The 14,536-nt window shown below is 39.5% G+C and overlaps 1 protein-coding gene across 2 annotated transcripts in view; it reads right to left on the reverse strand.

Moving 5' to 3' along the window:
* Window positions 1-14,536, reverse strand: part of LOC108706519 (lateral signaling target protein 2 homolog) — a 130,645-nt gene that overhangs the window by 17,706 nt on the left and 98,403 nt on the right. For both annotated transcript variants that reach the window (XM_041579373.1, XM_018243011.2), the window contains exon 8: window positions 4,845-6,161. In XM_041579373.1, the coding sequence (XP_041435307.1) occupies window positions 4,845-6,161 (1,317 nt within the window). The remainder of the gene's footprint in view (window positions 1-4,844; window positions 6,162-14,536) is intronic.

The raw sequence follows: 14,536 nt of genomic DNA on the forward strand, positions 1-14,536 counted from the left end.
AGCCATGGGGGCAGCCATTCAAGCACAGGATACAGAGTAGATAACAGATAAGTACCACTATAGTTTATATAAACAAGCTACTGTGTAGCCATGGGGGCAGCCATTCAAGCACAGGATACACAGTAGATAACAGATAAGTACTACTATAGTTTATATAAACAAGCTGCTGTGTAGCCATGGGGGCAGCCATTCAAGCACAGGATACACAGTAGATAACAGATAAGTACTACTATAGTTTATATAAACAAGCTGCTGTGTAGCCATGGGGGCAGCCATTCAAGTACAGGATACACAGTAGATAACACAGCAAACGGAAATTCGGCTCTTAAAGGTAAAGGTTGCCACCCCTGGTAACTGACAGTGCCACCTGAGGCAAGCTTGTTTATATAAACTATTGTAGTATTTCAAAAAGAAACACAAAAGTTTTACCAGTGCAGAGTAACAGTATCTTATGTATTAAAAACTTTAAAACACTTTTACACCATTTTTTGGTGTTACTGTTCCTTTAACGAAGAAGTTGGCTATTTCGTTTTACTATTCCTAAGTAGGAATGACCCACCGGGCTGTGCAATTATAGACTTTTCAATGAACTGGTGCCTGTATCTCACAGCCAGACTGTTTGGATACTGGACCTACATCTGCCCTGTCCCCTTGCTGAGCAATCTGTGCATGTGCCAATCGCTGCAAGAATGGTTCCCCCTCAAACACAAAATGTCTTCTCTATAGAGTGACACAACGGCTGCCCAAGGCATGGACCCTGGTTCACTATTACTGGGCCATAGCTGAATATGTAAGTGGAATCTTTGTAAATGTAATACATTTTTGCCTTTTTAAATTTGAGTGTGCAGTCCCTATATTTATTTTTACCCTGGTTGATTATTGAAAAAAAGTAGGGATACTGTCATGGGAAAAACAATTTAAAACACATCAGTAAATAGTGCTTCTCCAGCAGAATTCTGCACTGAAATCCATCTCTCAAAAGAGCAAACAGATTTTTTTATATTCAATTTTGAAATCTGAGATGGGGCTAGACATAGTGTCAATTTCCCAGCTGCCCTATGTCATGTGACTTGTGCTCTGATAAACTTCAATCACTCTTTACTGCTCTACTGCAAGTTGGAGTGATATCACCCCCTCCCTTTTCCCCCCCAGCAGTTAAACAAAAGAACAATGGGAAGGTAACCAGATAACAGCTCCCTAACACAAGATAACAGCTGCCTGGTAGATCTAAGAGCAACACTCAATAGTAAAAACCCATGTCCCACTGAGACACATTCAGTTACATTGAGAAGGAAAAACAGCAGCCTGCCAGAAAGCATTTCTCTCCTTCTCTCCTAAGTCACATGACCAGGGGCAGCTGGGAAATTGACAATATGTCTAGCCCCATGTCAGATTTCAAAATTGAATATAAAAAAATCTGTTAGCTCTTTTGAGAAATGGATTTCAGTGCAGAATTCTGCTGGAGTAGCACTATTAACTGATGTGTTTTGAAAAAAACATGTTTTCCGATGACAGGATCCCTTTAAGCTGTGAGTCAAAAAATGGACTTTACAGTACAAACGAGGGACTTCGGGTTGAGCTGTCAAAAGAGGGACTGTCCCTCTAAAAACGGGACAGTTGGGAGGATATTGATGTGGAAGGTTGTCACCTGCTCAACTAAAGCCCTAGCAAAGAATGAGTTCTAATGAGTGGAAGCAGGGCCAGTTTGTTGGATAGCCAGCACACGTTGGAGTGAGCCAATATAGATATAGCAATTAAGTAGGTTGTTCACCTATGAATTAACGTTTAGTATGATGTAGAGGGTGATTTTCTGGGACAATTTGCATTTCATATTTATTTTTTGTGTGTTGTTTTTAAGTTATTTAGCTTTTTATTCAGCATCTCTCCAGTTTGCAGTTTCAGCAATCTGGTTGCTAGGGTCCAAATTACCCTAGCAACCATGCACTGATTTGAATAAGAGACTGGTATATGAATAGGCCGGGGCCTGAATAGATAGGTAATAACAAGTAGCAATAACAATACATTTGTAGCAATACAGAGCATTTGTTTTCGAGATGGGATCAGTGACCCCCATTTGAAAGCTGGAAAGAGTCAGAAGAAGGCGTCAAATAAAAAAAACTATAAAAAATAAAAAATGAAGACCAATTGAAAAGTTGCTTAGAATTCGCCATTCTTAACGTACTAAAATTTAACTTAAAGGCGAACCACCCCTTTAAAGGAACAGTTCAGTGTAAAAATAAAAACTGTGTAAATAGATAGGCTGTGCAAAATAAAAAATGTGTCTAATATAGTTAGTTAGCCAAAAATATAATGTATAAAGGCTAGAGTGACTGGATGTGTAACATAATAGCCAGAACACTACTTCCTGCTTTTCAGCTCTCTAACTCGGAGTTAGTCAGTGACTTGAAGGGGGGCCGCATGGGACATAACTGTTCAGTGAGTTTGCAATTGATCCTCAGCATTCAGCTCAGATTCAAAAGCAACAGATATGACCCATGTGGCCCCCCCTCAAGTCACTGATTGGTTACTGCCTGGTAACCAACCAGTGGAAACCAAGAGAGCTGAAAAGCAGGAAGTAGTGTTCTGACTGACATGTCATAGATCAAATCACTCCAGCCTTTATACATTACATTTTTGGCTAACATTTGGATCAGTTACAGTGTATAGTGTGTGATCTAAGGGAAAACAGCATGGATCCATACAGTCTTTCTGCAACAAGGCAACAGATTTGTATTAATTAGGGATGCACCGAATCCACTATTTTGGATTCGGCTGAATCCTTGGTGAATGATTTGGCCAAATATCGAACTGAATCTGAATCCTAATTTGCATATGCAAATTAGGGGCAGGAAAGGAAAAAGTGGAAATCACATGATGAAAAGTGACGTGATTTCCCTAACCGCCCCTAATTTACATATGCAAATTAGGATTTGGATTCAGTTCAGCCAGGCACAAGGATTCTGCCGAATCCAAATCCTGCTGAAAAAGGCCGAATCGTGGCTGAATCCCAAACTGAATCCTGGATTTGGTGCATCCCTAGTATTAAAGGGGCGGTTCACCTTTAAGTAAACTTTTAGTAATAGAATGGCCAATTCTAAGCAACTGTTCCATTGGTATAGATTATTTATTTTTGATAGTTTTTTTCTCCTGACTCTTTCCAGCTTTCAGATGGGCGTCGCTGACCCCATCTAAAAAGCAAATGCTCTATAAGACTACACACTTATTACTACTGCTACTTTTTATTGCTCATCTTTCTAGTTCATATTCAAATCTCTTATTCAAGTGCATGGTTGCTAGGGTCATTTGGACCCTAGCTACCAGATTGTTTATAATGCAAATTGAAGAGTCGCTGAATAAAAAGCTAAATAACTCAAAAACCTTAAATAATAAAAAATGAAAACCAATGGCAAATTATCTCAGAACATCCCTCTCTGCATCATACTAAAAGTTATCTCAAAGGTGAACAACCCCTTTAACACACAAGCTCCTGGCTGAGATCCCTGAAGTCTGAGTACAAATACACTCCTGGGTCACCTCCAAATAATGTCAGTGTTCAATGGGAGGAGCTTGTTAGCAATCACGTGTACTTCTGATTATGATGCGGATTTAGCAACAAATTCAATTAACCGCGGAGGTGCTCCTGCTAAAAAGCAAATAATCATTCTCGGCTAATGACCATATCCAGTACTTTCATTATTTACAACATGTATTCATAAAGGATACATAAGGTCTTCCAATCAGCAAATTTGAATGCTGGGGGTGCAAGTGCTGAAGCCTCGAGGTTCCAAATAAGAACCCATAGAGATAATGACCTTGACCAGTATAACCCAGCCAACGACGCACGTACCTTTATGTGCCATGAAATTCATTGGTGAATTCTTTTATTCTCATATTGTACAAGAAAGGGTGCATTAAGTGGAAGATTTATCAAGGTTTGAATTGAAAAAATTAAAAAAATGTTATGGTCAAAACTATCAAATTTGACTAGGGAATTAATCCAATTTAATTCGAGTTTTTTTTACAAAATTCAAATTGCTTTCCGAGAATAACCATACTCTGGCCTTTTAAGAACTCAAATTCGACTATTCGCCACCTAAAACCTGTTGAATTGCTGTTTAAAGGACCAGTAACATCAAAAAATGTAAAAAAAAATATTCGTTAGTATACATTGAAAAAAAAAAACCCAAGACAAATTAAACTTTAAAATCGCAAAGCCTTTATTAAGAAATAACTTACCGAAACTCCACTTCCGCTCCTCTTCAGATCCATAGTGTGGAGCTTGATTACTCCTCCCTGGCTATCTCCTATAAGGAAGGCAGGGAGGAGAAATCGAGCACTGCACGATGGTTTGCAATCGCCTTTTCTGAAGAGGAGCGCAAGCGGAGTTTCGGTAAGTTATTTCTTAATAAAGACTTTGCTATTTTAAAGTCTTGGGGTTTTTTTTCAATGTATACTAACGAATTTAAAAATTAGAGGTTACTGGTCCTTTAAGTCAATGGGAGCGGTCCAGGGATTTTGAGTTGTTTGCAGCCTTCCTGGCATTCGAGTTTTTTTTTCGGAGAAAAAACTTGAATCAAGTTTTTAAAATTCGAATCTACTTTGGTCTATTCCATTCAGTCAAGCTTTAAAAATTTGACTTTTTAAATACATTTCGATTGGTTGAATTTTGACAAGAGTTTTTAAAATCTGAAATTTTGACCTTTGATAAATGTGCCTCTATATATCCCATATACGTTACATATTCTTGTCCTTCCCCTTTCCAATAATAAAGAATAGAGTGAGAAAACAGAACTTGCCTATTAATATAAACACACTCAGACAATAATCAAATCAAAGCTCCGTACCTGGAACTAGACGTTATATTATCTGCTGACGCCCTGTCGGAAGGTGGCTCCTCAGCTTCTTCTGAAGGTCTCTCTTTGCTGCAAGTTTCATGTCTCTTTGAGTCACTTTTCAGCTGATCGTGTGAGGCACCCAGAGGCTCATCAGATTCACTGTCCATTCCTATGTGGGAACCTGAGTTGAGTGGCAGGCACTTAGATGAGTTGGGATACGGTTGCTCCTGTCTCGTTGTCTCTTTATCCAGTAACAAAACAGTTGGACTTTCCATTTTGAACAGCTCTTTGGCAGACACTGTACAGTCTGATCTGTCCGTGTGGCCCAATTCCTTGGATTTTATTAAACTGTAGGAAGCATTTATAACTTTACCTGATACATTTCTTAACCCTTCTAAGCTGTCGTCTCGGGTGTCTTCGCAGCTCCCACAACATACGCAAGAGTTAATTAAACAGTTGGTAGCAGCTATGCTAAGCTTGTGGGATTCCTCTTCTTCGCTACTGGTCAGGGGGTCTGAAGATAAAGGAATGCAGCTGCTGGCGAGATCGGGGGATGTTTCTGGAGAATTTGCAAGGGATTTTGGGTTAAAGATGACAGTTGCAGAGATCTTCATTCCCCCGGTCCTGTGGGCAATGATTTCGGCAGTTTCTGCATCTTCCCCATTTGTATCCCATCCATTGAGGTATAAATGTGATTCTGGAGCATCTAAACAACTACAAGAGTTCTGGAGAGAAGTGCTGGCTGCCAGCATTTTACTCCCATCAATGTTGTTGTTATTGCTTATATCCATTTCCCCATCTGCAAGGTCCCCATTTTGTACTACAGGGTCTTGGTACAGTGTTGGCTGCTTGGCGTTGTAACAGGAGTTGTTGACCCATGAGATTGTGTTCTCAGAAGGCCTAGACCTTGCAAGAACCTCCCCATATCCATCAAGGTCTTCCATGAAAAACACCCTATCCTCCTCATCCGTTAGGGGGCGCCTGCACGGAGAAGCCTCGTTACTAGTGTTAGCCCTGTGAGCTGGAGACTGGTAGACACTTGGTGGAGAAAGTAAAGAAGACATTTCATCCCCTACTCTATGAACCATCATATTTAGCTGTTCCAGTTCTTGTTCATCATACTGCATGGAGCATGCCAGCTCCACCTCTACGTTCTCAGCTTTTGCTATGGGCGGCTCTTCTGTAGGTAAGGCAGTCACTAACACAGGAGAGATTGCTGAGGGCACTTCAGGATCTGCACTGACGGGAAACTCCACATCCTGGGATATGCACAGGTTCCGCTCTAGAGTATGTAATTCTTCTTCCGTTAAGGTCTGGAGAAGATCTCTGGAGTCAAAATAAAAACAGAAACCATTTATATAGCTATTGTATTTGAAATTAAACATGGTCTAATGGTCTGTAATATCCAGGTCCATAAAACATTCCACCATTATAGCTGAAATTAATCATACTATATATGTGGCAGCTGAGGACACAGGAGTTAGTGATCCTGGTGATGCTATTTGCACTATTAATATAGAATGTCTAGAATGTTAAACATACATTCACTCCAATCTCCATACATTCCATTTTTGGATAACTAACAATATTAGAAAGATATTTTTTATTTTTCACAGCCTATTAACCCAGTTTTGTTTTTACACTGAATTGTTCCTTTAAGAAAAAAGTATTTCTAAAACATACGTATAAAACCACACACACGCCTCTAAAATATATTTTCTGCCTCTAAAATATATTTTCCTGTCGGATTCTGTAGACATAAATGAATTTCTCAGTATATGGCTGACACCCCCCCCCCCCAATAGAAAGTCTACAAAGGAAGCAGAAGACATATGTAAACCGTGGATTTTATTTTGGTTCCAGGAAAGTGGAGGGACGTATGATCGGCATGAATACATTCTCGGCCCTCTCTTTACTAAATGGAATCCTGACCTTTCAATAATTCAGAGCATTACCGATGTTTCCAGGAATCCTGGGATGGAACAACCGAGTGGAACAAAACCCCACAACCAGTCCTATTTTATTATTCTGTTATCACAAAGAAACTAGTCTATGAAACTGATGCCTATGAGAATGTATTTGTTTTTAGACAATGATTGAGTGTCTCCAAGTAAACATAAGCCCCTACAGTCATCGGCAAAACAACTCAGCCCTGTTCACTGGATTTGAGCTTAATATGACAGCAGGAGTTACCCAATATGTGCCTAAATGTGCACCTAGATACTGTATCTAGTATTTCTGATTATTTTAATAAATCAAACAACAAATGGAATAAACTCTAGTTTAAAGGGATTCTGTCATTATTTTTATGGTTTCGTTTTTATTTTTAATTGCAAATAATTCACTCTACCATGTAAAATGTCATTCCTAATCCAACAAGTGTAGTTTTTTAGCTTTAATATTGGTGTGTATGTGCATCTCAGGTCATTTTGCCTGGTCATGTGATTTCAGAAAGAGCCAGCACTTAAGGATGGAACTGCTTTCTGGCAGGCTGTTGTTTCTCCTACTCAATGTAACTGAATGTGTCTCAGTGGGACCTGGATTTTACTATTGAGTGCTTTTCTTAGATCTTCCAGGCAGCTTTTATATTGTGTTAGGGAGCTGCTATCTGGTTACCTTCCCATTGTTCTGCTAATGGGCTGCTGGGGGGGGAAAGGGGGTGATATCACGCCAACTTTCAGTACAGCAGTAAAGAGGGAGAGAGAGAGAGAGAGAGAGAGAGAGAGAGGGAGGGAAAGCGGGAGAGAGAGAGAGAGAGAGAGAGAGAGAGAGAGAGAGAGAGAGAGAGAGAGAGAGAGAGACAGAGAGAGAGAGAGAGAGAGAGAGATTTATCACTCATCGACCCTGGAAACAGTTCTGATTCAACTATTCATCACCTAAAATCTGCCAAGTTCATGTAGAAGTCAATGGCAGAGGTTCGTTGAACCATTTGAAGATGTTAATTGCCTTTCTGAAATTCAAGTTTTTTTTTTCCGAGGAAAACTCGATTAAAAATTTCGGGTCGTTCCTATTCGATCGAATATTAGACGTTCGAGTTTTTTCATAAATAACCTCCCATTCGAGTTGCGAGTACATTCGAATTTGTTAGAGTTAAATAAAATTCACTTAACTTGGAAATTCGACCCCCACAGTGTATGGTGTGAATCGCACATTATTAAAGGGGAAGTAAAGACTAAAATAGTATAAGGCTAGAAATGCTGTATTTTGTATACTAAACATAAACATGAACTTACTGCACCACAAGCCTAATCAAACAAATGATTTATGCTTTCAAAATTGGCCACAGGGGGTCACCATCTTTTAACTTTATTGAACATCTTTGCAAGACTAAGACTGTGCACATGCTCAGTGTGGTCTGGGCTGCTTAAGGATCGTCATAAATGATCAAAACCGCACAAGTCAAATGATATATCTTCCAAAAGCCGATACAGCAAGACTGATTAATAATCAGAATATACAGACTGCAGTCTGTCCTGTGTTGTCATGTAATCTAATGTGGATTTTATAGTTTTTGTATTGTTTAATACAAACTTTGTCCAACTCTGCAGAACCAGTGGCGGCAGCAAAATAATCCTCCAAATAGAATCCCAGTTTATCTGTTTAAATCTGGCTCCATGATGTTTGTCCCTGCAGCTGGAGTTGGAAACAGTAAAGGGGATGTAAAGGCAAAAATAAAATCCAATACAAATCTCTACACAGTCGCCGACTGCTCTACAGGGAAACAAACAAAGCTGCTTGAGTTCTGCATGGCTGGGAAGTAAGGCGGGGGCTCCCCCTGCTGTTCATAAGTATGATTGTTTCCCTGCTCAGCAGTTAGGGACCATCTGACAATTCCTATCCACAGCAGTAAATGAAGGGTGAATTTCACTGCATACAGTCAGGTTTCTTATAAATACGGTACACATTTTTTAATTAAAGTATATTGGAGACAGGTTTCTTTTTCATTAAAGAAAGTAAAAATGGGAATTTATTTTTTTGCCTTTACATGCCCTTTAAAGACAGTCCCTTTGATACAATGAAGGGCTGTTTTATGAAAACAGTGTAATAGGAAAAAATTGGATTTCAGGGCAAATATAATAGGCTGTAAAGCTATGGATGGCAGCAACTCTTTGCAACCCAGGGAGCCCGGCTAGAGGAGAACACAAGGGAGGACAAGTGGAACCAATGACAATCACAGAAACTCTTCAGCTCTCTGGGAACAATAAATTATACAGCGTGTTCTGATTTAATGCTGCCACTTAATTTTCTTCAAAATCAAAATGCAGCCAGGCAGCTCACCGGCTGATAAAGGGGCCATAAAGCCACAATTATTGTAGACAAAAACACAAGAGAAGGCAATGGAGAAACACTGGGAGGCATTTTGTTGGCTAAGGGGCCACAGACACTGTCTAAGTATAGCTCTTAGCCACAAACATTCACAATTTAAAATATCTGTAAAAGCAGATTTAGTTAGAGAAAGCTGCTTTTAAAGAGACACCTCTATGTGCGGTGAATTTATGGGCATGCCCATCTTTATAAGCCACAGTCACAAATGCATAAAAAGTAAACAAAATCCAGTAAATACCCACAGCAAAAGAATAAATAACAAACTAAACCCAACTTCAAGGATCACTCATGCTCTTCCATTCAGTCTCAGTGAAATCCGCTTGAAATCTTGAAGATTCTAAGCAAAACCTGCCCTGGGCGCTCAGGAGAGAGAATTCCTTAATGTCACCTTCAAATAAAATTTTTCTTCTAACCAATGTCCCTTAAACACTGCTCTGTATCATTAAAATTCTCAATCTTTAGCAGAAATAACAATGCAATTTATCAAACACATTTTATTGCATACATTCAAATCCATAAAGTCTAATCAGTCTCCCCTTCACAATTGAAGCATTCTATTCTGCATACAGTCATTCTATCCCATACATTCTAACCTACATAGTACCATTGTATCCCACTAGGGTTGCCACCTGGCCGGTATTTTACCGGCCTAGCCGGTAAAATACCTGCCAAGGCCGGGGCCGGTTTTACAAATTTACAGGCAATGTAGCTGCCGGTAAATTTGTTATACGATTAAAAGGAGCCCTCGGCCTGCCCCCAATCCCCTGGAATTTACCTTTTCTTTTACTTCTTCTAGCGACCGTGGTGCGGCCCCTTTTGACGTCACGACCCGCCCCTTTTGATGTCACGACCTGCCCCTTTGTGTCCCCGCCCCCCCAGCAGCCGGTAAAACATATCCCACACAGCTTGGAGCCCCTATATTCCAACCCACACATTCTTACTATTCTATCCTATATAGACTAGTCATTTTATCCACTAAATTCTAACTCACAGTGGTAATATTCTATCTCACGTAGATTAATCATTCTATCCCCCTATATTGTATCCCACACAATCGTTATATTTTATCCCCTTTATTCTAACCGACACAGTCTAAACACTCTATCCCACGTTGTCTGAACATTTTAACACATATTTTCCAAATCGAATTGAGTCCCCACCAGTTAAACATTCTATTCTGCACATGCAGTTTAACCATTGCATTCCACACAGACTGATATCTCTATCCCTTAATCTAACTAATTTTATCTCACACAGTCTAAAGGTGGCCATAGACGCAAAGATCCTATCCTCGATTCGTACAATTTTCGGACCATGTGTGAAGAGTCCCGACATTTTTCGTCCGGCAGAGATCGGTTGTTTGGTCGATCAGACAGGTTTGAAAACGAGCGGATCTTTGCGTCTATGGCCACCCTTAACTGTTCAATCCCGTATAATCCAACACACTCACTCGGGCAATTCTATGCTATAGCACAAACTTGTTCCTACCCACCCCCAATCCCAAACCTTTATATGCAAATATGCAGTACAGAACCCAATTTCCAGTGACCCCAAGATTACTAGTAGTGACCCAGAATGTGATCTAAATACTATCTTACACAAATTAAAATTTAAAGGGCAACTAAAGTCTCTCACTCAAATATTCACAAGCTTCTAAAAGCAAAGAGCGGCATGAATCTTATTTTGTCAGTGTAACCTGCACCTCTCAGCAGCTAAAGTGATATACATTCTTCACAACTCATAACTGCTCAGTATAATGGTTGTTAAATAAAGATCCTCTCTTGGGCTGCACTGGACTGTGTGAGCTCTTGTCATTCTGAGAGTTGACGTTACAGGAAAGCTCTCGGACTAATGTCATTTAACAGCAAATAGCTGCTCTTTGTCAAGGTGGCAGTTGATAGCAGGAGCTGTCTGTCATTCTGGCTGCTGTAATCCCCTGGCAGGAAGAATTGTCTGTTGTTCTGTCAGACAGATTGCACTTTGGGAATTGAGAAGTATGAGAAGTCTACATGGCTCTGGCTGTAATTGAAGGAACACTTATGGCTTCCTCTTCGGTCATAATCACACATTGAAACTTATGGGATGCTTCATGTTGAATGGTTTATTAGAAAGTTTTTCTGCTGTATTTCCACTGTCTTCTTTATTACAGTAAGTGCTGTTTTGTATTAAAGGGGAACTATCGCGAACATTTTAATTTAATATAAGCTTCCTCATACTGAAATAAGAAACTTTCTAAATACAATCAAATATTCTGCATTGTTTCTGAAATAATCAAGTTTATCTTCACTATTCCTCTCTCAGCATCTGTTTCTCTTCATTCTGTCTTCATTCAGGAGTTGGATGTCAGATAATCATTTACAGTTAGATCCAATAAATCTTATAGGGGGGCTCCTTTTGCCTAGAAGATGTATTATGTCACTCTATTAAAATCACCAGACATCATGTCTCTCTACATGCAGGATTTGTGCAAAACGCAGTTATTTTGTTACATTTTGTTTGTACTGGAATTGCCTTAGGCATAGAGGCGGGGCAGGCAATTACTTTCACTTTCCATTCAGCACTTCTTAGATGTCACTGCTCTCCCCACATTCCCCCGTTCTCTTCACCATTTAATTGTGTAACCAGGGCATGGGGATGGACATCAGGTCCCCCATTCTGGTGCATAAACATGATTTTGAGATGATGCAAATAACAGTGTCCACAAAATGGCTCCTGCCTGCTTGCTATAATTATGAATTCCCAGACCGAAGGAAACAAGATTCAAATAATTTATACAATGTTATTAGAGTTTATTTTTCTTGACTAATGTAATAAAATAGGATTTGGAATATTTTTGTCGGGGGACAGGCCCCCTTTAATTAATGTATGTTGGAAAGCTGCTTAAAACAATACTGGTCTCTTAATGCTGTCCAAAAAACTGGCGGTGTTCCCCTTTAATCCCAGGTTGTATTTACATGTTTCATTGCGGAGAGACGCTGCACTTCTCGTAGCTAAAGGACATCAGTAATTAAACTGTCGCCCCATTTCTAAACAATACCCTCTCCAGCCTATTTTTCAGGAGAATTACAAGCGCACAAGAAAAAAAAAAAAACGATAAAATCGCAGATTGCTAAAGATTCGGCGGCGGCCTCAACTGTATCTTCTTTTATGACAGGAAGATTATTCTCAGAAACACTTTTCTCGTTGTCTGTAATTGAATGCTGGAGAACAGTCTCTAACGTGAGCTGTAAGAGGATCTCTTAGCAGGAATACAGGTCCACGGAGGGGCAGCGCTTACAGCTAATTATGCTGAAACGGTAGATACGCTGGATTAAAGTCATGGCAGGGCTCCCGTGTAGGTTAATGTTCCGAGTTAAGTCTCATACCAGCCTATACCACAAACCTGCCTGCTGCTTTATTATTACTCCTTATCCATAACTCACCTTATTAAAGGGGAAATATTGCCAAAATTTAATATAAGCTTCGTCATACTGAAATAGGAAACTTTCTAAATACAATCAATTAAATATTCTGTACTGTCTCTGAAATAATCAAGTTTATGTTCACTATCTCTCTCTCTCAGCATCTGTTTCTCTTCATTCTCTCTTCATGCAGCAGTTGGGTGTCAGATATTCATTGACAGTTAGATCCAATATATCTTATAGGGGGGCTCCTTTTGCCTAGAAGATGTATTAGAGGCCACTCTATTAAAATCATTACAGAATATTTAGAAAATATATATATTTATTTCAGTATGCTGAAGTTTATATTAAATTTTCATTTTCTCAATAGTTCCCCTTTAAAGGGATACTGCCATGGGGAAAACAGTTTTTTTTTTCAAAACACATCAGTTAATAGTGCTGCTCCAGCAGAATTCTGCACTGAAATCCATTTCTCAAATGTTTTTTATTATATTTAATTTTGAAATCTGAAAACATATTGTCAGTTTCCCAGCTGCCCCAGTCATGTGACTTGTGATAAACTTCAGTCACTCTTTACTGCTGTACTGCAAGTTGGAGTGAAAACACCCCCTCCCCAAGCAGCCTAACAACAGAACAATGGGAAGGTAACCAGATAGCAGCTCCCTAACACAAGATAACAGCTGCCTGGTAGATCTAAGAACAACACTCAATAGTAAAATCCAGGTCCCACTGAGACACATTCAGTTACATTGAGTAGGAGAAACAACAGCCTACCAGAAAGCAGTCCCATCCTAAAGTGCTGGCTCTTTCTGAAAGCACATGACCAGGCAAAATTACCTGAGATGCACCTTCACACAAATATTACAACTAAAAAAATACACTTGCTGGTTCAGGAATGAAATTTTATATTGTAGAGTGAATTATTTGCAGTGTTAACAGTGTAATTTAGAAATAAAAACTACATCATAAAAACATGACAGATTCCCTAGATTCCTCATGCTATTATCATGGCAAGCAGGGAGAACCATAATATCTAAATGACAAATTGGTGCCAAAAGCCTAGAACTATCAGGGTTTCCATTATCCAGAAAGCTCCGAATTATGGAAAGGCTGTCTCCCGCAGACTCTATTTTATCCAAATATTTAAAAACGGTTTCCTTTTTTTCTGTGTAATAATAAAACAGTATCTTGTACTTGATCCCAACTAAGATATAATTAATCCTTATTGGAATCAAAACCAGCCTATTGGGTTTATTTCATGTTTACATGATTTTCTAGTAGGGATGCACCGAATCCAGGATTTGGTTCGGGATTCGGCCCTTTTCAGCAGGATTCGGATTCGGCCCAATCCTTCTGCCCGGCTGAATCGAATCTGAATTTGCATATGCAAATTAGGGGTGGGGAGGGAAATCTCATGCCTTTTTGTCACAAAGCAATGAAGTAAAGTTATTTGCATATGCAAATTATGATTGAGTTCGGTATTCGGCCGAATCCAAAATAGTGGATTTGGTGCATCCCTATTTTCTAGCAAACTTAAAGGGATACTGTCATGGGAAAAAAAAATTTTTTCAAAATGAATCAGTTAATAGTGCTACTCCAGCAGAATTCTGCACTGAAATCCATTTCTCAAAAGAGCAAACAGATTTTTTTATATTCAATTTTGAAATCTGACATGGGGCTAGACATTTTGTAAATTTCCCAGCTGCCCCATGTCATGTGACTTGTGCCTGCACTCCAGGAGAGTAATGCTTTTTGGCAGGCTGCTGTTTCTCCTTCTCAATGTAACTGAAGGAGTCTCAGTGGGACATGGGTTTTTACGATTGAGTGTTGTTCTTAGATCTACTAGGCAGCTGTTATCTTGTGTTAGGGAGCTGCTATCTGGTTACCTTCCCATTGTTCTTTTGTTTGGCTGCTGGGGGGGAAAGGGGGGGGTGATAATCACTCCAACTTGCAGTACAGCAGTAAGGAGTGATT

This window comes from Xenopus laevis, chromosome 1S (assembly GCF_017654675.1).
Source record: "Xenopus laevis strain J_2021 chromosome 1S, Xenopus_laevis_v10.1, whole genome shotgun sequence".
Lineage (NCBI taxonomy): Eukaryota > Metazoa > Chordata > Amphibia > Anura > Pipidae > Xenopus > Xenopus laevis.